The sequence below is a fragment of the Phalangium opilio genome, unplaced genomic scaffold (assembly GCF_054372755.1).
Source record: "Phalangium opilio isolate 3A_F unplaced genomic scaffold, DU_Popi_V2 ptg000662l_1, whole genome shotgun sequence".
NCBI lineage: Eukaryota > Metazoa > Arthropoda > Arachnida > Opiliones > Phalangiidae > Phalangium > Phalangium opilio.
This window is the reverse complement of record NW_028324246.1, coordinates 1721195-1743781: the sequence shown is the minus strand read 5'-3', so window position 1 is coordinate 1743781 and position 22587 is coordinate 1721195. Positions and strand designations below refer to the sequence as shown.

At 36.5% G+C, this 22587-nt stretch overlaps 3 protein-coding genes across 5 annotated transcripts; 2 read left to right on the top strand and 1 right to left on the bottom strand.

Annotated features, from left to right (window-relative positions):
- Positions 1-63: 63 nt before the first annotated feature.
- On the top strand, positions 64-1807 carry LOC149588312 (zinc finger protein-like 1 homolog). Of its 3 annotated transcripts, none has more exons than XM_089862944.1 (2): positions 64-215; positions 300-1807. In XM_089862944.1, the coding sequence occupies exon 2, from the start codon at positions 491-493 to the stop codon at positions 1502-1504; it is 1014 nt and encodes a 337-aa protein (XP_089719070.1). In that variant the 5' UTR covers positions 64-215; positions 300-490; the 3' UTR covers positions 1505-1807. The 3 variants fall into 3 exon arrangements, with proteins under 3 accessions (XP_089719070.1, XP_089719071.1, XP_089719072.1); XM_089862945.1 differs by having other exon boundaries at positions 75-209; XM_089862946.1 differs by having other exon boundaries at positions 174-237.
- On the bottom strand, positions 1798-13765 carry Not10 (CCR4-NOT transcription complex subunit 10). The gene is made up of 12 exons (XM_089862934.1): positions 13748-13765; positions 6551-6994; positions 6434-6495; positions 6150-6347; positions 6009-6089; positions 5672-5936; positions 5400-5602; positions 3494-3615; positions 3207-3425; positions 3018-3131; positions 2768-2955; positions 1798-2120 (listed from the first exon to the last, which is right to left on the bottom strand). The coding sequence occupies exons 2-12, from the start codon at positions 6975-6977 to the stop codon at positions 1858-1860; spliced, it is 2142 nt and encodes a 713-aa protein (XP_089719060.1). The 5' UTR covers positions 6978-6994; positions 13748-13765; the 3' UTR covers positions 1798-1857.
- On the top strand, positions 7335-11999 carry LOC149588311 (charged multivesicular body protein 1a-like). The gene is made up of 5 exons (XM_089862958.1): positions 7335-10894; positions 11002-11021; positions 11094-11447; positions 11511-11704; positions 11761-11999. The coding sequence occupies exons 1-5, from the start codon at positions 10879-10881 to the stop codon at positions 11780-11782; spliced, it is 606 nt and encodes a 201-aa protein (XP_089719084.1). The 5' UTR covers positions 7335-10878; the 3' UTR covers positions 11783-11999.
- Positions 13766-22587: the final 8822 nt, after the last annotated feature.

Sequence of the window (22587 nt, the reverse complement as noted above, 5' to 3'; positions counted from 1 at the left end):
ATTTGATAGACATTTTCGATATTTACTCCGAGCTTCTAGTCTACTCGTCGCTATTAGTAGCATTACTAAGCCAGCAAGCGAAACGGCTCAAACTCTTCCACGAAATAGCCTATAGAAGATAAAGTCAGGCATGCGCGGTGACCCTGATTTTACCCGGGGTCAAATGATAGAGAAGTGATGACGCATTCGAAGTGACATGTTGTCAAATGGTAAATGTAAGCAGTTAAATTTGTTTAAGTAATGTATAAATCTATTTAAACAATAATAATTCAATAATTATTAATTTTTCATTATTTTAGAACCTTGGTGGCGTTTAAATTTAACTTAGTTTACGCTGAAACTAGGATATAACTAAAACTGGGCGTTAGGCTTAGCCTTCTAAACCCCTTTTCCAGACTTTTTGGGTGTACCTAAACGGAATTGGACCAAAAATACTATAAACATTATTTAAAATACAATTTGACACGTGAAATCAGACGATAAATTTAAAATGGGTCTTTGTAAATGCCCCAAAAAACGAGTTACAAATCAGTTCTGTTTTGAGCACAGAGTAAACGTTTGCGAACATTGTTTAGTCTCAAATCATCCTAAATGCATCATACAATCCTATTTAAAATGGTTGCAAGACAGCGATTACGAACCAATTTGTCAACTTTGCAAGCAAGATCTATCATCCCAAGATTGTATTAGATTATTATGCTATGACGTTTTCCATTGGTCATGTTTTGACCAATATGCCAAGCAATTACCACCCCAAACAGCTCCGGCTGGTTATTCCTGCCCCAGTTGTCAAGTGGGCCTTTTCCCCGCGCCTAATCTAGTTTCTCCAGTAGCAGACGCTTTACGTCAAACTTTAAACCGCTCCAATTGGGCCAGAATGGGTTTGGGTCTCTCCCAATCAAGTATTATCGATGATAACGCTACTACAACCTCAACCTCCGTTGACATCCCCTCTAACCAGCAGATGTTAACTTCAACACCAAAAGAGGAAATTAAAGAAGTTTCTACGATAAATATGGGGAAAAGTAGCATGATGGACAATTATTCTCCTTCTTCCACGAGTCAAACGCGTTTAATTCAAGATAGAGTTGATTTTCTACCTAGTAATTCGTCTTTTAACAATTACGCTCCAACTTCGGCCTTTACGTCTCGTTCTAAATTAATTGAAGGCGCTAGTAATGGTTTACAAAGAGTAGGCGGTGGTTATGAGGATCATGATGAAAACAAATACAAACGAAAATCTCCCATTGAAATGTTTTCGCGTTGGTTTAAATCGCGCGCCCCCTTAAGAAGAAATAGATTTAATGATCCCAGATTAATTTATAAACGATGGTTTATCCTAACGATCCTAATATTCTTAGGAATTTGCACCCTGATTTTAATTTTTGTTCGATTGGGACGCGGAGGCTCCAATTACGACCCTCTTTTGGATCCAAAACAAAATCCAAATATTAGAGTTGGTGAAGGAGCCTTTGGAAATGATTTAAATCCTGATTCCATGTAGATTTAAATTATTTAATCCATTTAAAGCCAAAAAAAAAATTAAATATATTTAACCACCAAAACTATAGCGCAAAGAAAATATATATATTACTATAAATTATATTTCACGTAACTGCGCCTTAATTAAAATAATTTAATATTATTAATTTCTTTGCTAATGTTAATTAATTTGTTTAAATTAAAAATTTCACTATCTCCAACATTTGTTTTATTACAGCTAAAAATCTGTTGAGCTTAATTGCCTAATTGTTAAAAGATATTTGTAAATATATGAGTAATTAAAAGGAAAGTCACTGAGATGCAATATTTTACTCTTTAATTATTAGTAATCATGATATTAATGTTTTTAACATTTTACCGGTTAACAATAGGATGTTTATATTGAGGTAAATGTTGCCTGATAATAGATTTAGCCAGATCAGCGTGTCCCTGATGTAATTGGATATAAATAGCCAACATAATGACCTGAGCTGGGATATCAGTATTGGGGCCTTTGGAATTACCCACCAGTTTCAAAAGTTCGCTGGCTTTCTCCAATTCGCCTCTCAGAGTGTAAGCGACCGCTAAATTGTATTGAAGGACCACTTTGGCTGTTGAAACCGAAGTGGGGTACCAAACTAATGTGGAAAATGGTTTCCAGGATTAAATTTTGAAAAAAGAATAAACTAAAGTTATTTTTGGGGGGTAATTGAAGGCCTTAATATCAGCCATTTTGGGGGTAATTGAAGGGCTTAATATCAGCCATTTTGGGGGTAATTTAAGGCCTTAATATCAGCCATTTTGGGGGTAATTGAAGGGCTTAATATCAGCCATTTTGGGGGTAATTGAAGGCCTTAATATCAGCCATTTTGGGGGTAATTTAAGGGCTTAATATCAGCCATTTTGGGGGTAATTTAAGGGCTTAATATCAGCCATTTTGGGGGTAATTGAAGGGCTTAATATCAGCCATTTTGGGGGTAATTGAAGGCCTTAATATCAGCCATTTTGGGGGTAATTGAAGGCCTTAATATCAGCCATTTTAGGGGTAATTGAAGGCCTTAATATCAGCCATTTTAGGGGTAATTGAAGGGCTTAATATCAGTGGAATGACTCAGGTCTAGTGGGACGCTAGAAATTGGGGAGGAAATATGGCGGGCGCTCTACTTCAGATGAATCAGGAAGACCGCCCGCCATTCCATAGTTTGAGTTGGCGTGCCGATTTCTCTCAGATTACACATCCCCCCCCCCTCATCCTTGTAATAAAAAGTTAAAAACCAACTCATACCTTTTCCAAGTAAATTTGGTTTTGTGTTTTCGTCACTTTTATCAGCGGACATTTTATTTTCATCATTTGATAATGGTGGCAACGATAAACTAACATCCTTCAAGAAATCGCAATTCAAATGTTGAATGGCGTCTCCAATTCGATCCAAAAGAACCAGAGATTCAGCAGCGTACAAATGAGCCAAAAATCTACAAAATTATATACTGTTAATTAAATTAAATTAAATTAATTAAGATTAAGAGTGTAAAACCTATGAGCTCCGCATAATCTTGGCTGAGTTAATAAGGTTTCCGCGTGTTTTAAAGCCATGACAATATCTCCCAAACACAGAGAAACGTAAGACGAACAAACAAGAACGGAATTTCTACAGAAAAAAAAAAAATATATAATTGTCAAGGAATTAAGAATTATTTAAATTAATAATTATTCTATTAATTACCTAAGACTGGCTGCTTCGGATTTTTGCAGGGAATTAGCGGGTGGTACCGCTAATAATAAAATAGATTCTGGTTGGCTGCCAGCCTCCATTTCCTCAGTCGAAGCTGAACTGGTTTGAGGGCTGGTTTCGTCAGGAAGTAATATCAGCGCGTTTGTTAAACATAGTGACGCAAATTGAAGGGTTAAAGCCGGCATGGCCGCTGATATTTCGACCTCATCTCTATTCAATTTCGCATTTTAATTATATTATATTAATTTAATTACAGTTGAATATTTATATATAATTACGCGATTCGATCGTGGTTTGATAAACACGGCGTTAAAATGATTTTTCTATGAATTCCAGTTCCTAACACCCCTTGAACCATATCTTTTCTACGATCTTTTAGATGGAAGTCCAATGAATTATCCTATTTAATGAATTAGTTTTATTTAATTTTAAATAATAAATAACTAATGTATTATAAATATTTATTAACCAATCAGAGTAGTTGATTTTGCCCGGGATTACCACTTTTGACCAATCAAAGATAGGTATAATTTATAAACCAATCACAATTATTAATTATGCCTAGGATTCGCGGCGATTACCACTTTTGACCAATCAAAGATAGGTCTAATTTATAAACCAATCACAATTGTTTGTTTTGCTTAGGATACCACGGGGGACCACCCATTTTTGACCAATCAGAGATAGGTCTAATTTATTAACCAATCACAGACATTCTTTCGCCGGGTGGGGGGGGAGGGTTTAGGAGGGAGGGGCACCCTTTTTAACCAATCAGCCATAGCGAATATATTTGCGCGGGAATTCTCAAGGTCAAACCTATTTTTTTTTTTTTTTTTTTTTTTTTTTCCTCCTTCGACCACTAGTGCTTGGCCGCGAGGCCTTGAGCACCAGGAAGAGTATGTTGGGAGGCGCCTGAAGCGTCTCAGCGGGCACGATCGATGCCCAGCGAGACGAGCGCCGCACAAGTGACGCGTATCGCGGTGACGTGGCCAGCAGCGGTTAACGAGAGGAGTCCGTCAAGGGTGACCGGGCGGGCCAACGAACGGAGTAGGGAGCGGACCGGTTCGGTCGACAAATGCGTATGCGGGCAGGCCAACAGGAGGTGGGCAGCGTCAGCCAGGGTCCCGCAAGTGGGACAGAGAGCGTCAGCCACTAGGCCGAAACGGTGGAGCACCGCCGGAGTGGGGACGCGGTCACAGTGAAGGCGGGCAAGCAGGGTTTCCCCGTGTCGACCAAGGCGCATGGGGTGGACCGCACGGCGCCCAGGAGCCGGGCGGTGACCGTAAAGGAGTCGGCCACCTGGATCCGCGGACCAAGTCGACGCCCAGGAGCGGAGTGCGGCGGCCCGAAGGACGAGGTTGACTTCCGACGCGGAGTAGGGAAACGAGGCCGTAATTGCCGGAGGCCTGGCGGCGAGAGTCTGAAGGGCAAGTCGGTCGGCGCGTTCGTTGCCTGGGATGCCCACATGACTGGGGGTCCAAAGGAAGCGGACTGTGCGCCGAGCGCGAGTCAGGAGGCCGATGAGATCGAGGACCAAGGGGTCCAGAGCACGGGAGGTGGCCAGGAGCGCGAGGGCGGACTGGGAGTCCGAACAGATGAGGAGAGGGAGGGAGCTGGACCGGAGACCCAGCTCCACTGCCTGGCAGATGGCGAAGAGCTCGACGCGACAGATACTGTGGCCGGGGCGAACCGTAAACGTGACGGGAGGGAGGGGCGCTGGAGGAAGGACCGCGCCGCCGGACGCGGCGGCTCCAGGGTCGAGCGAGCCGTCCGTGAAGAGGACAAAGTGGTCCGGGGAGAGGGCGCTGAACTGTTCATCGAAGCGGTGCGCGAGTTCGGCCGGGGGATAGGCCGCACGCGGGCGAGGGAGCCAGTTAGCGTGTACAGTGTAGGGGCGTGGCAAGTGGGCAAGGAGCGTGGGCGGATCCGTGTGACTGCGGAGTTCGTCCAGTAGCCACGAGAGGTTGTGAGCGGCAAACAGGAGGCCCGCGGCTCGAAGGTCAAACCTATTTTACATTACAATCTCAAAAAAAGAAACATTCTAAACAAGACTTTGATCGATTTAAGACTACTAATATTATTTTTCTTAGAATCTCTTTAGAATTGACGAGAATTTCAGATATTTCGCCCGTTTTAGGTCAAAATAAACCCATATTTAGCAAAGTTAAGATATAGATTTCTTACGGATTTATGGTTTTGAATGCAACATTCGGCAATTCGAAGCCACAGTCTTGGATTTGAATGATAGATCTGAATGGCTTCGACCAAAGAATCAAAAGCCATTTGATATTTACCAGCGTGTAAATATTGAATCCCTAAATTGTACAACATTTGATATCTAGAAGTGATATCCAAAGCGTGTAATGGTCGAGACAATAAAGGATCTACTTTAATTAAAAAGAATTAAATTTTTAAATTAAGAACTGTCTCTATAATTGACAATTATTAAAATGAACCTTCATTCTCTTCGCTAATTGATTTAATGGCGTTTTTGTGTTCCTGAACGGCTTTTGATAAGTAAAAACAACCCAGGTTGGGTTTCCCCATGTAAAAATGAATGCAACCCATGTTGTTATAATACATGGCGGCCAAATTATCACCGCTATCTTTGAAATCTTTGCCGCAAGTTGACGAAAACGCCGTGTTCAAAACTTTCAAGGATTTTTTATAATTTCCACGTAAATATTCTAATTGGCTACGTAAAAATATGGCTGGAACACTCTGATAATCGTAATTAAATTAAGTATTTAATAGTGTTATTAAATTAGTTAGTTAATAATTATTCTAAATTACCACTCCAGAATTCATTAAACTTTTGATTTCGCGTTTGCAGGCTTTGGTGGACTTTAACATGATGTAACAACGAGCTTTATACTGAAATTAATTACCCTGATTAATTGTGATAAATTTAAAGTATTAAACTTAATTACTAACGTGTTGCAATTTTGGTCTGTAATGTTCATTAGGATTAAAATCGGAGATTTCTTTCTCCTTGCTACTTTCACGCGTTTCTTTTTCTTTACCGTCCTTTTCAGGTGTTGGCGTTTTACCGTCACTATCTCGTTTATTGTTATTACCGCCTCCAAATAACATGTTTTCAACATACGCGACTAAACCCAATGCTTTCTCTGGCTAAGCTCATTTTAATATCCCAATAAAATTTAATTTTAGAGTTAATTAAATAAGTAAGTAAGCGAAATGATTAAGTGAAAACTCACTTGATGCGTGGATAAATAAAGTTCCAGCAACAAGAAACAAACTTTACGAGCTAAATGTTCGTCTGAACGGAACAAAGATTTTCAACAATAATTTTCAAAAAACTAAATAATATTTACCAATAGGTTCTATGAATTGAAACAATTTATCCAAAATGGAAATAGCGGCGTGATATTGATGCAAATGAAATAAAATGACAGCCTGATTAAAGAATATGACACAATGATCAACATCTTCCAAAGCATCAATCTTATCCACGCTGATTCGAGCTTGTTTACAAACATCAGCTAGCCGTTTACGGAATTGCTCAGTTTTCATGAAATTGGAGGCAAAATAATCGGAGACGGCCTTGTTATGAATCACTTTCGGATCGCTGGCTCGAAACGTTTGCAGTTTGCTAAGCAACGTTTTGCAAGAATCGTAGTTTTTGGCCTGAAATTCGTCATACGCATTTGCGGCTAATTCTTTCTCTTCTTCAGTAACTGAAATAACGGTTCCGACTGCATCTGACGTTTTTTCAACTTCAGCCTCTTTAGAATCACTCATTTTTCGTTTTAAATCCTCTAAAATTTATTAAATCCGAAAGATAGATGTTTCCTGTGCTAGCAAAGGCTTAATATGAAGTTAAGTTAAGTGTATAAATAATTATATTTCACCTAACAATTAAGTTAGTTTGGAATTTTAAACTTGATTTAGGGTAAAAATGGATAATTTCTATTTCAAAAGGTTAATTTCACGTTATTTTAAATAAATTATAGTTTAATTATTGTTAATCAAAATTTTAAGGCGATATTTTCCACAATGGCGGACTTTCTTATTTTTTTTAAACCGGCCCGGAAACTCGGAAACGGAAACACGTCAGTCATGACGTCAGAATATGACAGACGATTACGCAAGAACTGGGCAAGACTAAAGTACAGAAAAAATCGAATGTGCCTAAGGTTGCCTAAGGTCGGAAATCACTAAAATCCCAGTCGGGCGAAACGGCGGTAGAGGAAACTTCATCCTAAACGTTATTTTTCACCAAGGGGACCGATGGGGAGTAAAATACATTTAATTATAATTAAAAATGATTAACATTTTACGAATTTAAGCTTTTCTATCATTCAAAACATCTAATTCTTTAAAAAATAACGATTTACTTTGACGGCGTTAGGACCACTTAACTCCGCCCACAATTCTGTACTTTAGTCAGCTTAGGCCCCTTTATGTTTCTTAATTATCCCGGCCTAATTCATTTAATTATTTCAATTAAAACCAATGTTATGAATTAAAAAACACCCCCTTTCACCCACTGTAACTTTACACTTTATTTCCTTAAGTAATCCTTATTAAAACCACCCCAAATCACCCTTAGGCACCCGCTGAGTATGATATACTTTGTCAACCAATAATGAAACCGGATATTTCTGGCGGGTGATTCGAAAAATTCTGTACTTTAGTCTGTCGATCAATTTCGAGTTTATTTCCGAAAGTCGAGCAAATTAAATAAAACAATCGATTTAGAACGACTAATTATCATGGAAAAAGGCTTATTCAACATCTTTTATGATTATTCCATGCTAATTTAAAATTTTCGCCCCCTTAGGCACCCTAAAAAAGGCCATCTTTACACTTTAAACGCTTAAATTTTAATTATCAAGGTCTTCTTACACAATATATCTTACAAATATAATTATAATTAAACAAATTAATGTGGTAAACCTTCATTTCTACCCTTTGGAAACCTCAAAACAACGAAATCCAAATATTCATCTTTAATTGATACGATAAAGGCTCGAAAGATGCCGGTAGTGCATGCGAGAAAGATATCTTCAACTTAACTCCTCCCACAATTCTGTACTTTAGTCAGCTTAGGCCCCTTTATGTTTCTTAATTAATTCGGGCTAATTCATTTAATTACTTCAATATAAACGAGTGGTATAAATTAAAAAACACCCCTTTTCATCCCCTTCAAATTTCCACTTAATTTTCTCAACTAATTCTTATTAATACGACCCCAAACTACTCTTAGGCACCCGCTGAGTATGATATATTTTGTCAACCAATAATCAAACCGGATATTTCTGGCGGGTGATTCGAAAAATTCTGTACTTTAGTCAGTCGATCAATTTCGAGTTTTTTCGCGGAAATCGAGCAAATTAATCAAAACAATCGATTTAGAACGACTAATTATCATGGAAAAAGGCTTATTCAACATCTTTTATGATTATTCCATCCAAATTTAAAATTTTCGCCCCCTTAGGCACCCTAAAAAAGACCATTTTTACAATTTAAACGCTTAAATTTTAATTATGAAAGTCTTCTAACACAATAATAATTACAAATATAATTGTAATTAAACTTATTAATGTGGTAAACCTTCATTTGAACCCTTTGGAAACCTCAAAACAACGAAATCCAAATATGATATATATTCATCTTTAATTGATACCATAAAGGCTCGAAAGATGCCGGTAGTGCATGCGAGAAATATATCTTCAACTTACAGGGGGTGAAAGTGGGTGTTTTTTTAATTTATACCACTTGTTTATATTGATTAAATGAATTAGCCCGAAATAATTAAGAAACATAAAGAGGCCTAAGCTGACTAAAGTACAGAATTCTGGGCGGAGTTAAGTTCACGTCCGACAACTAATGAGCTTTTTTCGTAACGCAATTAAGAAGATGAAAATAATTAACTAGTTTTAATGAAGATTAGTATCGTGATAGATATGATATTTGAAGACTATAGCTTATTGTATTTTTTCAACCAATTAAAAAGTCGAATATTTCCCGATATTTCCATATTTGGTTTCGGTTGTTTTGAGGTTACCAAAGGGTAGAAATAAAGGGTTATCTTATTAATTAGTTTAATTACAATTATATTCGTAATCTATATTGTGTTAGGATACCTTGATAATTAAAAGTTAAGCGTTTAAATTGTAATAATGGCCTTTTTTAGGGTGCCTAAGGGTACGAAAATTTTAAATTGGCGTTAAATAACTATAAAAGATGTTGAATAAGCCTATTTCCTTGATAATTACTCGTTCTAAATCGATTGTTTTGATTAATTTGCTCGACTTTCGGGAATAAACTCGAAATTGATCGACAGACTAAAGTACAGAATTTTTCGAATCACCCGCCAGAAATATCCGGTTTCATTATTGGTTGACAAAATATATCCTACTCAGCGGGTGCCTAAGGGTGGTTTGGGATAGATTTAATTAGGATTACTTGAGAGAATAAAGTGGTAAATTACAGGGGGTGAAAGAAGGTGTTTTGTTTAATTATTACTACTTCTTTATATTCAAATAATGAAACGAATTAGGCCGGGATAATTAAGAAACGTAAAGTGGCCTAAGCTGACTAAAGTACAGAATTGTGGGCGGAGTTAAGTTGAAGATATATTTCTCGCATGCACTACCGGCATCTTTCGAGCCTTTATGGTATCAATTAAAGATGAATATATATCATATTTGGATTTCGTTGTTTTGAGGTTTCCAAAGGGTTCAAATGAAGGTTTACCACATTAATAAGTTTAATTACAATTATATTTGTAATTATTATTGTGTTAGAAGACTTTCATAATTAAAATTTAAGCGTTTAAATTGTAAAAATGGTCTTTTTTAGGGTGCCTAAGGGGGCGAAAATTTTAAATTTGGATGGAATAATCATAAAAGATGTTGAATAAGCCTTTTTCCATGATAATTAGTCGTTCTAAATCGATTGTTTTGATTAATTTGCTCGATTTCCGCGAAAAAACTCGAAATTGATCGACTGACTAAAGTACAGAATTTTTCGAATCACCCGCCAGAAATATCCGGTTTCATTATTGGTTGACAAAGTATATCATACTCAGCGGGTGCCTAAGGGTGATTTGGGGTGGTTTTAATAAGGATTACTTAAGGAAATAAAGTGTAAAGTTACAGTGGGTGAAAGGGGGTGTTTTTTAATTCATAACATTGGTTTTAATTGAAATAATTAAATGAATTAGGCCGGGATAATTAAGAAACATAAAGGGGCCTAAGCTGACTAAAGTACAGAATTGTGGGCGGAGTTAAGTGGTCCTAACGCCGTCAAAGTAAATCGTTATTTTTTAAAGAATTAGATGTTTTGAATGATAGAAAAGCTTAAATTCGTAAAATGTTAATCATTTTTAATTATAATTAAATGTATTTTACTCCCCATCGGTCCCCTTGGTGAAAAATAACGTTTAGGATGAAGTTTCCTCTACCGCCGTTTCGCCCGACTGGGATTTTAGTGATTTCCGACCTTAGGCAACCTTAGGCACATTCGATTTTTTCTGTACTTTAGTCTTGCCCGCAAGAACTTCCAAAGTTTTTATCTACTTTCCTAATTATTTTTGGCCCTAATTGTAGTTAAAATCGTTCCTAACTTGATAAAACTAATTGGCATTTAATTTTAATATCATTTTCCCCCGGTGAAATAAAAATAATCAACCAAAATGCCTGATATGCAAGGTAAACTAACAAAAACTATTTTTAATGACCAAGGCTTACAATATTTTGACACCCAAACCTTCATTTAATCGCATTTAAATCTAATTTAATTTCGATTATCTTTACAGAAATGATGTTCCAACTTAGGGTAAATATTCCATTAATTATTTTAAATCTAAATTAAGACGTTACAATTAAAAGTAATATTAATAATAAACAGTTTAGTGCAAAACAATTAGAAAGACTTTCAAAAAAATCGGAGAAAGAGGAGAAACTTCAAAAAGCCAAAGTTAAAAAAGCTCTTCAACAAGGCAACATTGAAGGGGCAAAAATCTACGCCGAAAATGCAATTAGAAAGAAAAACGAAAGTTTAAACTATTTAAGAATGTCCTCTAAAATTGACGCAGTGTCTAGCAAAGTTAATAGCGCCCTTATGATGAAGGGAGTGGCTAAAAACATGGGTAGTGTCGTAAAAGCTCTAGATAAAGCTATCAATTCTATGGATTTACAAAAAGTGTCCGCTGTTATGGATAAATTTGAGTCACAGTTTGAAGATTTGGACGTTAGATCTTCGGTAAATTTAAAAATAACATTAGTGCATGAAAATTTCCTGGTATCTAAATTTGTTAAACTTTAGGTCTTGGAAGATGCAATGGGTAGCGCTACGACCACGTCGACGCCTCAGAATCAAGTGGACGCCTTAATTACTCAAGTTGCTGAGGAAAATGGTTTAGAAATTATGGATCAATTAGCTCAAGCCAATTCTGTTCCAACTGGAGCAGTTTCCGTTGCAACCTCCTCTAAACAAGAAGAGGATAATCTTACAAGAAGGTAATGTATTAAATACTAATTTAATCACTTAATCTAATTAATTTTTAATTTTATAGGCTCGCAGCTTTACGCCAATAAATTTTATAATTGACACTATCCATTCAACAGCTGGCTTTTACAAGAAAATGTTAATTAATTTCAACATAAAATTTAATTGTATTAAGAAAAATTATATTTGCCATTAAAAAAAAACAATAAATGAGCAGTATTTGCAATTAAAAACCTTAATGATTTTCACCTAATTACGCTGTATATAAAACTTATATTTATGTAAATAAAGATGACTTGAAACTAATTAATTTGCATTAAATTAATTGATTTAAAACGCCTCAATACACTCTAGAATTAAATCCTATTCAGTGGTTGGTTATAAGCATTTTCCTGTGGAAAAATACCAGCTATTCAATAGGCTTAGCTATTCAAATCAATTTTTAATATTTTTAAATAAGATATAATTAAGTAATGACAGGTGCCTATAACTAACCGCATTATGTTCAACAGGAAAAAATAATGGGTTGCTATTAATCTACAATTTATTCCACTTTTTTGGCCCAGACTACAAAATTTGTAAAATGGCGCCCAAAAATTATGATAATTAAAATAATTTGCCCTAAAAACGGACCAAGGGAATTTCCCGCCAAATTTACCACGAAATTCTTTTATAGAATAGCCAACCTTTATCACCCCGCGGGATTTCCTACACAACCTGAAATCGTTTCTTGAAAAAAAAAACATAACAATTCTTAAAACATTAAAAGAGATCATTGAACCAAAACATTGATTTGGAAACGCGGATGTTTTTCAATCTATTATTGGCACACACTATTATTTCCCCCATTGAATCTAATACAGTTTCAAGGTAATAACTGCCGTTAGTCTCTCGAAAAGGGTTTTATCACTTAACTTCGGCCTTGATTCGTTTTTAAACTACTACGTATAACTTTTGATTCTAATTACTTATATTTGAAAGTGCCATTAGAAAGAAGGTATTTCCGAACTTCATTAGCACTTCGCTTAATTACTCGGACCCTGATTGTCGTAACCCCGAGAATTTAGTATCCTTGGAAAGAGGAGAAATGGGACTATAACATACTCAAAGGACATCCCTGTATCTCTCATAGAGCCAGATTTAAAAGGTGTCGTGTAAATAAGCCCATGATAACCCTATGGGGAGAATGTTTATGAACATTTTGCTTAATTACTCGGACCCAGATTGTCGTAACCCCGAGAATTTAGTATCCTTGGAAAGAGGAGAAATGGGACTATAACATACTCAAAGGACATCCCTGTATCTTTCATATAACCAGAGTTAAAAGGTGAAATGTAAATAAACAAATGTTAATCCTATGGAGAGGTCGTTTATAAACATTTTGCTTAATTACTCGGACCCAGATTGTCGTAACCCCAAGTACTTAGTATTATTGGAAAGTAGAGAAATTGGGCTTTAAAATACTCTAAGGACTTCGACCACTGTATCTCTTATAGAACCAGAGCTATGACCCTCCAAAATTTCGTGCCAATAAGCACTTTGTTAAATGTTCGGCTCGCAACGAAGCCACAAATAAATTTAAGTGCTCTCCAAGATACGTTACTAATATCAAAAGTATATAGAAGTAAAAACGAAAAGTACACTTCGTTTAAACTTTCTCGCGCCGTGTAATATGAGAAACCCTCCTTTATCATAGAATAGTGTTGAGTTTGTTGACCCCCTTCTGCGACCGTGGCACAGGGAACAAGCCGTGAATAGGCTCATAGAGTAGCAGATGCTAGATCTAATACCAAAAATTAACGTATGGATCGCCAGCATCATGCACTACTTTCTATAGTAAACCTATGACGTCAAGAAGCCCTTCCCTGATTGGTAAGTTTCTGTAACCAGTTGAGCGAAGGGCAGTTTGCTTCTCAGTTTACATGTCGTCTACAGCCAAATGCAGGGAATTGTTAATGAAGTGTACTTTTTGTTTCTATATCTATACACTTTTGCTAATATAGACTACACCTACGTATGACGTCACGACTTTTTTAAAACTGACGTAGCCTTACCTTGAATTATAATTTGAAATGATTCTCTTTGTAATTCCAGGTAAATACAGTATTTTTTGCGTGGCGTTAACCAGTACCTGTCACTTCATTTCCCTCTTGTACTCGTTGTTGGAAGTCGATAGGGTTTTTGTTTTAAAGAATCAATCAGGTTTATCCCAGCACCACTTGCGTAATAGCCAGAACGTTTAAGAATATTTCCCACTGCGGGCCGGGCTTACTTTCAATGAATGACATGTACGTAGTTGGTGGTTACATTCTCTACGCCCGTCTCCAACTACTACGTGACACGAATAACGAAATTTACTAAATCTAAATCGTGATCACTTAATTCTTATCTTTTTAAGAACAACTATTCGCTTTAATGAGAAGACGTCATTTTTACCCGGAATTTTTAAACATGATATCGTCGCGCAATTATTTCATAATGGCGGGGAAATATTGAAACCACACGTGGGGAATCTTTTTCCCCCACTGGTTAGGAAGTTCGCTTGTGCAGGCTGGACATAGGAACAGGTTAACTAATAGCATAAGTTTATAAGATATGTTGGCCATCAATTTGTCACTAGTTACAAACTGAACTAGCTTCTCATGAAGTGACGTAGGTCATAGAGTCGAGGTAAAGCGACGCTTAGTATAGATTATTAAGATGGACTGCAAAACCACGTGTAGTCAATTCTGGCGTCGTTCTCGAACTAGCTCGAGCTGTAAGTCTCTAGCATACGTAGTGTCATAACTTATGGAACGTATCTTTCAATGAGGGGTCAGATTTCCGTCTGCTAAACTGTGCTAACGGCGTTATCCAAGGGTACAAAGAATAGAGAGCTTTCAGATGATACGTCACACCCTTCCAAGTCTTACCGCTGTTCTGGTAGCCATATTGGGTGATCTCAGCTTCATTCCTGTTTTAAACCCACCAATATGACATCGTAAATTATGTCACGAGACTCATCCAACTGAAAGCTCTCTATTTCATCTCAAATTAAGTACCATAATAAAAATTCCATATTCAGTACCGTCTTTGTATTATAATATTCGTGTGAGAAGACCACCAAATTCATGCCAAAAAGCCAAGTTATACCTATTATAGAATAATAGCACCCCTATAACTTTGACTGTATAAAACTCTATGGGGCAAATAACAATTAATACGGTAATTATTTATTCGAATTCGCTTGCGCAGGAAATTGAAATATTTGAAACGCGTTACAAAAGCTAGCTAGGTATTCTTACAAGTTACCCACGGAGCGTGAAAGAAAAATTACCCAAATCATAGATATCTCGCCGAGACGTCCCTTATTATGCTAATTAGTTTCATACAGACTTCGTCAAATTAACAAGAAGTTTGCTCAAAGTAATTCGGGTTGGTACTTGCCTCTCTCAGATCTTGATATTATCTAGTTTTTGTAATCAAGACTTTCGAGAGTTGCTCGTCAAAATGCCATTAATTTTGGCCCACCAGGAATTCCCTAAAAAAATTATAAATATAATTACCCCGAGCGCGAAGTGTAAAAATTACTTAGACTCTGCATGACTTCAATAGATACTTGCGACGCGAACTTAACGATACTTTAAGCGATGGAATGTTCTCTTTCAAACGGTACAAGTACATTAGAACAGAAGTTACGATCAATTTAAGTTACGATCAATTTAATTGAAACTTGATTCTATAGAAATGTACTGAAACATATTTCAAATATCCAGGAGCAGCTCCTCAAATAGGACTGTTCACGAGCTCGAGCCAGCTCGGGCTCGTGACGAGCGAGCCGAGTTCGAGCCGAGCCGAGCCGCCACTTTTGCGGCTCGATTAATTAACGAGCGAGCTTTTTTATGGTCGAGCCGAGCCGAGCCGAGCCGACAGGCATCGAGCCACTACGACTCGCGAGCCGGCTCGCGAGCTTAGTCACTGATATAGTGCTTTCCTTTTAGTCTTTATTCTCTCCACCAATAGCGTTCCGTTGTATTTTTACATGAAATAAAGCGTGGGAAAAATCTCTCGTCTCTGACCTTGAGCATATTTTTAAGAGCGGGTTTTATTGAACCACTACATTTCTAAACATGGGATGGCATTTATAGTCGTTCTCAAGGTTGACGTTCGTAGAAGCAATTTTTTTAAACATGTATATATTAATCGAGCCAGCTCGGCTCGGCTCGATCATTTTCGAGCCGAGCCGAGCTAGAGCCGAGCCAAGACCCAGCTCGGCTCGAGTCGAGCCGAGCCGCCGTTTTTTTGACTCGAGCCGAGCCGAGCTTTTAAAAAGCTCGCTCAGCTCGGCTCGTGAACAGTCCTATCCTCAAACACTAAAATTTCTTTCACTATTATCATAAGTTTATAAGATATGTTTCATAAGTATGACACTACATATACTTTGTAATGTTAGAGGGTAGAGACTGAGAGCAATTTCGAGAACGACGCGAGAATAGACTACACTCGGTTTTGCAGTCCATCTTCCTATTTAGTCTGTACTAAGACTTTGACAACACCTCGAAACTATGAGTTCCGTCGCTTCATGACAAGCTCCAGTTTGTAACCAGTGACAAACTTATGGAACATATATCTTATGAACTTATGCTGCTGCGTAACCTTTTAGAAGAGGAAATTAGTTTTTTGTAGTTACGTAATAACTGTAGTCAAACTATTATCAAAGTTGCTTATTAAAGTTTCTGTGTCTACCCCATGTTGCTTATCTAAAAACCATTAAAACGATATACCATGGAAGAATTGAACCCAGCGTTATCGGTAAAGGTTAGTCACTGAGCGTACCATGAATTTATTCACTGACATGAATAATTAACAGGCTTACCTTAGGTTGCCTCGTACTAGGCGATAGGATGAGCCTATTTGTGTTAGCATAGCCGACTCTAATAGGCAGTACTACGTCATGCAACGTCACGCTACCTTCCACTAGTGCTAAAAACACACCAGGAGGGGGGGGGCTTATATAGCTTTCATTCTGTAAAAAAACACACCATAATGGCGCTGGGGGCGGAGTTAAGCCCGAATTGCCAAGTCCCTATGCTGCGCTAAAGGATATAACTAAAATTGAAAGACACGGGGTATAACTTTGCCTACCACCTCGCTTTTTGGCGCCTGCGCTGTAGTCATTTAGTATAACACGAGAGTGCGCAGATACGGCAATGTATCAACCCCATTGTACGTCCCGATACTGAGGGTTGCCAACGGTCTAGATTCGAGCGGGCTATGTCGTCTCCTATCCTATGAGAAACCGAAAGACACGCCCAAATACCAAGGGTTACTTCTTACTGGTTATAAAATTTACGTCACAACAGTGGCGCGAAAAAATAGCTCCTACTATCGTCTTTGGACGGTGGACGTTATTCATGTTAGTGAATCAATTCATGGTACTTTGCAATGATCAAGTTCCTTTCCCAGCAAAACTTCATCGATTACGTAATGGAAAACGTATCCACACTTCGTACAAACAAAGAAGAGATACGAAAAGAGAAGTCTTTGAATCATAAATCGATCCATTTCAGACCCATTCTTTCTCTGAAAGAGATATAGGAAGGAGTATTGGTCTGATGAACGACTAAACTTTTTCAAAAGAAAAAGTTTCGTTTCGTATAAAATATTAATGGGTGCGGGTTCCTTTGCTTTAACTACGATTTCTTGGAAACTTTGTAATTTCCTTTTTTATAAATCTAAAGATTACTCAAGAAATAGGCGAAGTTTGTTCTTTATTTTTGGTTCTTGGGAGTTTATATTAGTGTTTTTTTTATTTTTAATACCTCTATAAAATATTTGGGTCGCTGAAAACTAAGGTTAATTTTTACGATTATTGTTACGTTCTGCGTTATCCTTGAATAATAAATCTTATATTTAAAATTTATTTAAATATTGTATGTATCTACAAGGATTTAAGTTAATACGATCATAAGTTCATAAGATATCTTCCATAAGTATGACACTTCCTATACTTCGTAATGCTAGAGAGAGACAGCTCGTGATAGTTCGAGAATTGACTACACTCGGGTTAGTTTTGCTTCCATCTTCCTATTTAGTCTACACTGAGCCTTTGACAGTAGTGCCTCACCAGGCGTCGCTTTACCTTTAATCTATGACCTACGTCACTTCAAGACAAGCTCCAGTTTGTAACCAGTGACAAACTTATGGAACATATAAACTTATAATACGATGAATTTTTAGCATCTCAAAATAATCCACATGAATTTGAGCGAGCCCCTTCTTTTTTGTCAATTATTACCAAGCTAATTTAAAACTTGAATAATATCAAATCATCATTAATATAACATAATTCTAATATATTCTAAAAGAATTATTCTAAAATAGACATTTCGAAGGTCATTATAAATTACGCGATTAAACTAAAAACAAAATAATCGAGAAACCTTGAATTTTAATAACAACATTCAACTTACTTTTTAAGTGTGGTTGGTTCGAGAATACGTTGTTTAAAATACAGAATGCTGCCTTTTTTTGACAAGCCACTTTGTAAAAAAAAAATCAAGTGCAAACCTTCTTTTGGGAAAAAATTTATTTCAAATTAATTACTATGAAAGAGTTTTCATAGATTCGACTCGAAAATAAAAAAAAATATTCTGGAGTGAAATTCGATACTGTTTGTTGCGAGCAAATTTAGCAAGATCCCAAAAAAATTTCAGTCTCAAGGGCTCAAGGATGCCACTCGGAATTAACAAGAAGGATTAAAATATGGATTGTTTCTAGTTTCGCCGAGAGGCGATTCACTGAGCTTAATCGGTTGGTTGAGTCAGAATTACTATAATCAGAAGGGGATAATAGAAGAAGGATGACACTCTGTATTCTCTTAATACTTTAGTTATGTAACATGATTCTTCCCTGGCTACCTCACCCTTTTTGTTTGAGAACTCTCCCGCTCATCAAACTTAATTCAGATGGGCATCGCTAGGGTGAATTCTATAACTGTTTGGTATTTACTAAATCCTCAGCAATCAACCCACAAACCTTGATTGTCTTGACGTGGGACAAAAATTAATCAACAAGCCCATGCGCCTAATTGGAAATCAAATAAGCAGCGCTGATAGAGTAATGATGAGGGAACTATTTACATGGCGTATGTGATTCGGTTTAGTAACCTTGAACACTCCAAATGTAAAATGATGTTGGGAAGAATCGTGTTACAATTACCACGCCGCTTTGTGGTAAGTACACTTCTCTCGAACAGAAGTATTATATACTTCTTCTATAACGTAAACCGTTAACTGATTGGTGTTTAAAGAAAGGAGTGAATATCTCCTCGAATTTCCCCAAAGTGTTTTCCGGTCTTCAATTAAATTCAGCCGCTTTTAACAAAAAAGTGTTAAAAAAACTATATTTTTAACAGAAAGTTTGACACGCTATTTGATACGTATATACAATAGAATAACAAGTCGAGATTTCCCCGCTCATTTGGAATTTATAAAAAGGTTCCTAATTATAAGGGTACTTAAATAATCATTAGATCACGCTTAAAGTATGTTTTTAATTATTCAAATATTTCAGGGTTTGTCCGCTTTTAAAATTGTCGCGAGTCCTTCACCGTCGCAAACATTGAAACATCTTAAAATTCTATAAGTAATATAACAAGAATAAGTGCGACACAAAAATTAAATACGTTAATAATAAGTGCGACACAAAAATTAAATACGTTAATAGATAGTACGCGGACAAGTGTTGACAGTCATTTGGGAGTGCTATTTGTCACAGTATGAAAAGCTTGTAGTTCTCTGTTCGATTCAGTGATCATTCAATTCCAAACTTGCAGCGATGCTCTAATTACATATTACTGGCAACACTGCAGCGCGGTTAAAGTTAAGAAAGGAGGAGGGCATTTTTCTAGCCCCTTTAGTTCACAGAAGAATACATACTATAATTAGTAGAAGAATCGATAATTAAAAAAAAATCACTTGATTTTCCTTTTCACTCTCCCTTTAAACGTGTGTTTCCAATGAATTCTGGGAACTAACCTCAATTTGCATCACAATACTTCGTGTATTATATTACCACATTACTCATGTTCAAAACTTAAATCTGTCTAAAAGTAAAGGAAGTTGTTCAATGTCACCAAGTTTGACCAAAAAAATAAATAAATGAAAAAGGTTCGAAAAAAAAGGTCCTCGTGTCTTTGTCTAATTTTAAAATGTGACTATTTCTTTTATAATGAGGCGACAAAATCAGTGGTTCGCGACAAATTTTCTTCTAACGTTAGACAATTTTTAAATAAAGATTAACCGTTAAAAATACCTCCGTAGATAATGTTTAATTTCCCGTGTCAATGACATATCTAATAGTTAAAACGTTTCTTATTGGTTAAAATTATCCATTGAGAATTGGGGTATAGTCACAAGTTCATAAGATATGTTCCATGATAAGTTTGTCACTGGTTACAAACTGGAGCTTGTCATGAAGTGAAGTAGCTAGGCCATAGATTCCGGTAAAGCGACGCCTGGTAAGGCGCCGTCAAAGCCTGGCTTAGAACAGACTAAATAGGAAGATGGACTGCAAAACCGAGTGTATAGTCAATAAAGCTATCTCAGAATCCTTAATTATTGTGACGTCACCCAGGCTATTTGCCCATAGAACCAAAGCGGTACCAAACATGGTCGCCCATTGGTAAAGCTAAGCCTGATACGTTTAACATAGGCACTGACGTCACAACTGAGATATCTCTATTCTGGCCTCGTTCTCGAACCAGCTCGAGCTGTAAGTCTATAGATAGCATTACGAAGTATAGGTATTGTCATACTTATGGAACATATCACTTATAAACTTATGATATAGTTAACGTTGCACGATATTTAGTCTACGAGATAAGGTAACTATTAAATTACACGTAATATAATTAACGAAACGGCAGTGGTTAAAACACCACCAGCTTGAAGATTAAATTGTATTAACGATTTTACTGTTATGATTTGAAAGGAAAAGAGTAAAGTTGTTTAGGAAATGCCATAGGCGTCAACTAAATTAATTAGTTAAAGAAAAAGAGGGCCGTGTTAGGCTTAGGGAGGACACGGTTAGGCTAAAGTAATTAAGGAACCTCGAAACGACACCCACATTGACAACAAAGTTCTACGTTTAACTTTTAAAGCACGCGCATTACAATTAGGATCAATTAGGTTAAAAACTAATTAAGCCAAATAAATCCTCCCTCCTTTCAGTATCCCTTTAAACTAAAACTTTACACTACCCCTTCTAGTATCCATTGAATTATTTATGCTATGAAAATACCATGATAAGTCTGCATGCATAAATTAATTAAGGGGGATGTTCTTTGTGTGCATGCACGATTTTGAGTCGATAATGTAGTAACTTCTACGATTCCATTTTGTTTGTCCTAAGAGACACTGTTTTCGAGTTAAGATTTGAGGAGTATTTTACGGATGACCCCTTAAATTTAATTAAGAAACTGATTAAGACAATGATTTCTAATTTAATTAATTAAGGGGTCATCCCTAAAACACTCTTAAAATCATAACTCGAAAACAGTAGCTAACCCCTTAGGGCAATTTACAAAATGGAGATAGAAGTTACATTTTCGACTCAAAAATCGTGCATACACCCAAAGAACATTCCCATTAATTAATTTATGCATGCAGACTTATCAGAAACACCCTGTATATGGTTACTCTAAAGACAAGTACCAAATTAGCAACTATTCGTCGGCGAATACACGCGAACAATTCGGTACTCGGCGAGCAAGTAAGGAATGCGTCAGATATCTCCAATATCAGCTAAATGTATCTACATTAATTCTAGGAGGTCATTTTTATGGTAACATTTTAACATACGGAGGAGGTCACTTATGTTTACGCGCCTATGAATATGTTAAAAGCATACCCAAGGAAAAACCGTCGAGGGTCCATTAAGAGACTATAATACGAATATAATAGACACCCACGCTGTCAATTTTGCGGCCGCCGGTTTAGCGAAGGCAAGAATCCAAGCGTGAACAAAGAAAACGTTTAAGATCCCCATAGGGACCTCCCCGCCTAATGGATCTTTCAATGTAAAACAATGGCATCCCTCTCATTTATTTATAATGGTCATTTTTGTACGCGTTGGTGACCGTCACCGAAATAACTCGCCAATGTATTTGTTTATACAAGGTCAAAGAACCAAACCTTTGAAAGGCAGTGAGCCCGCGGCCAAAAATTTAAATTCCTTATATTGGAAAAATAGGAATGTTTTTTTTTTGGAATTATAGGATTTTATAGGAGAAAAAATCATGTGTTTTTATAGGAAAATATAGGAGAAAAAAAAATAATGTGAAGGTCATAACACCAATAATTTGACCTAGTACTTTGTAAACATATCTCAATTTGCAGTATTTATTCCGTTTATCAGATATGTTGTTTTTGTTGTTGAAATAAAAATTTAATTTGAAAATAAAAATCGTGGAAAAATACACGATGACTTTATATATACTCTTTAAGTAGCTTGGAAGGCCGCAAATATTAATTTCCCATAAGAATTTCTCGAATATTCAATATTTACTGGCAAACGTGGTGGTTTTGGGCTTTTAGCGTGGTTGGCCCAGCCTTTAATATATTCTTAACTTCATTTCAAGATATATTGATTTAGATAAACTCAAAAATATTTCCAAAATAAAAACTAAATTTGCTTTCGATTTTTGCCAAATTCGCGTAAATGCAAAGAAGATTAAGAAAACCCACCAAAAAATATAAACCACTTAAAGATAAATATTGCAAAACTGCCAGCTAAGTATTTAACTTTAAAAATCACGAGGTAGCTCTTTTTTTTTCTATTAAATTTCAAGTGATCTAATTTAATTCGAGTTAATTTGTTTTTTTTATTTGTATCATCTTCGTATCCATTAAAT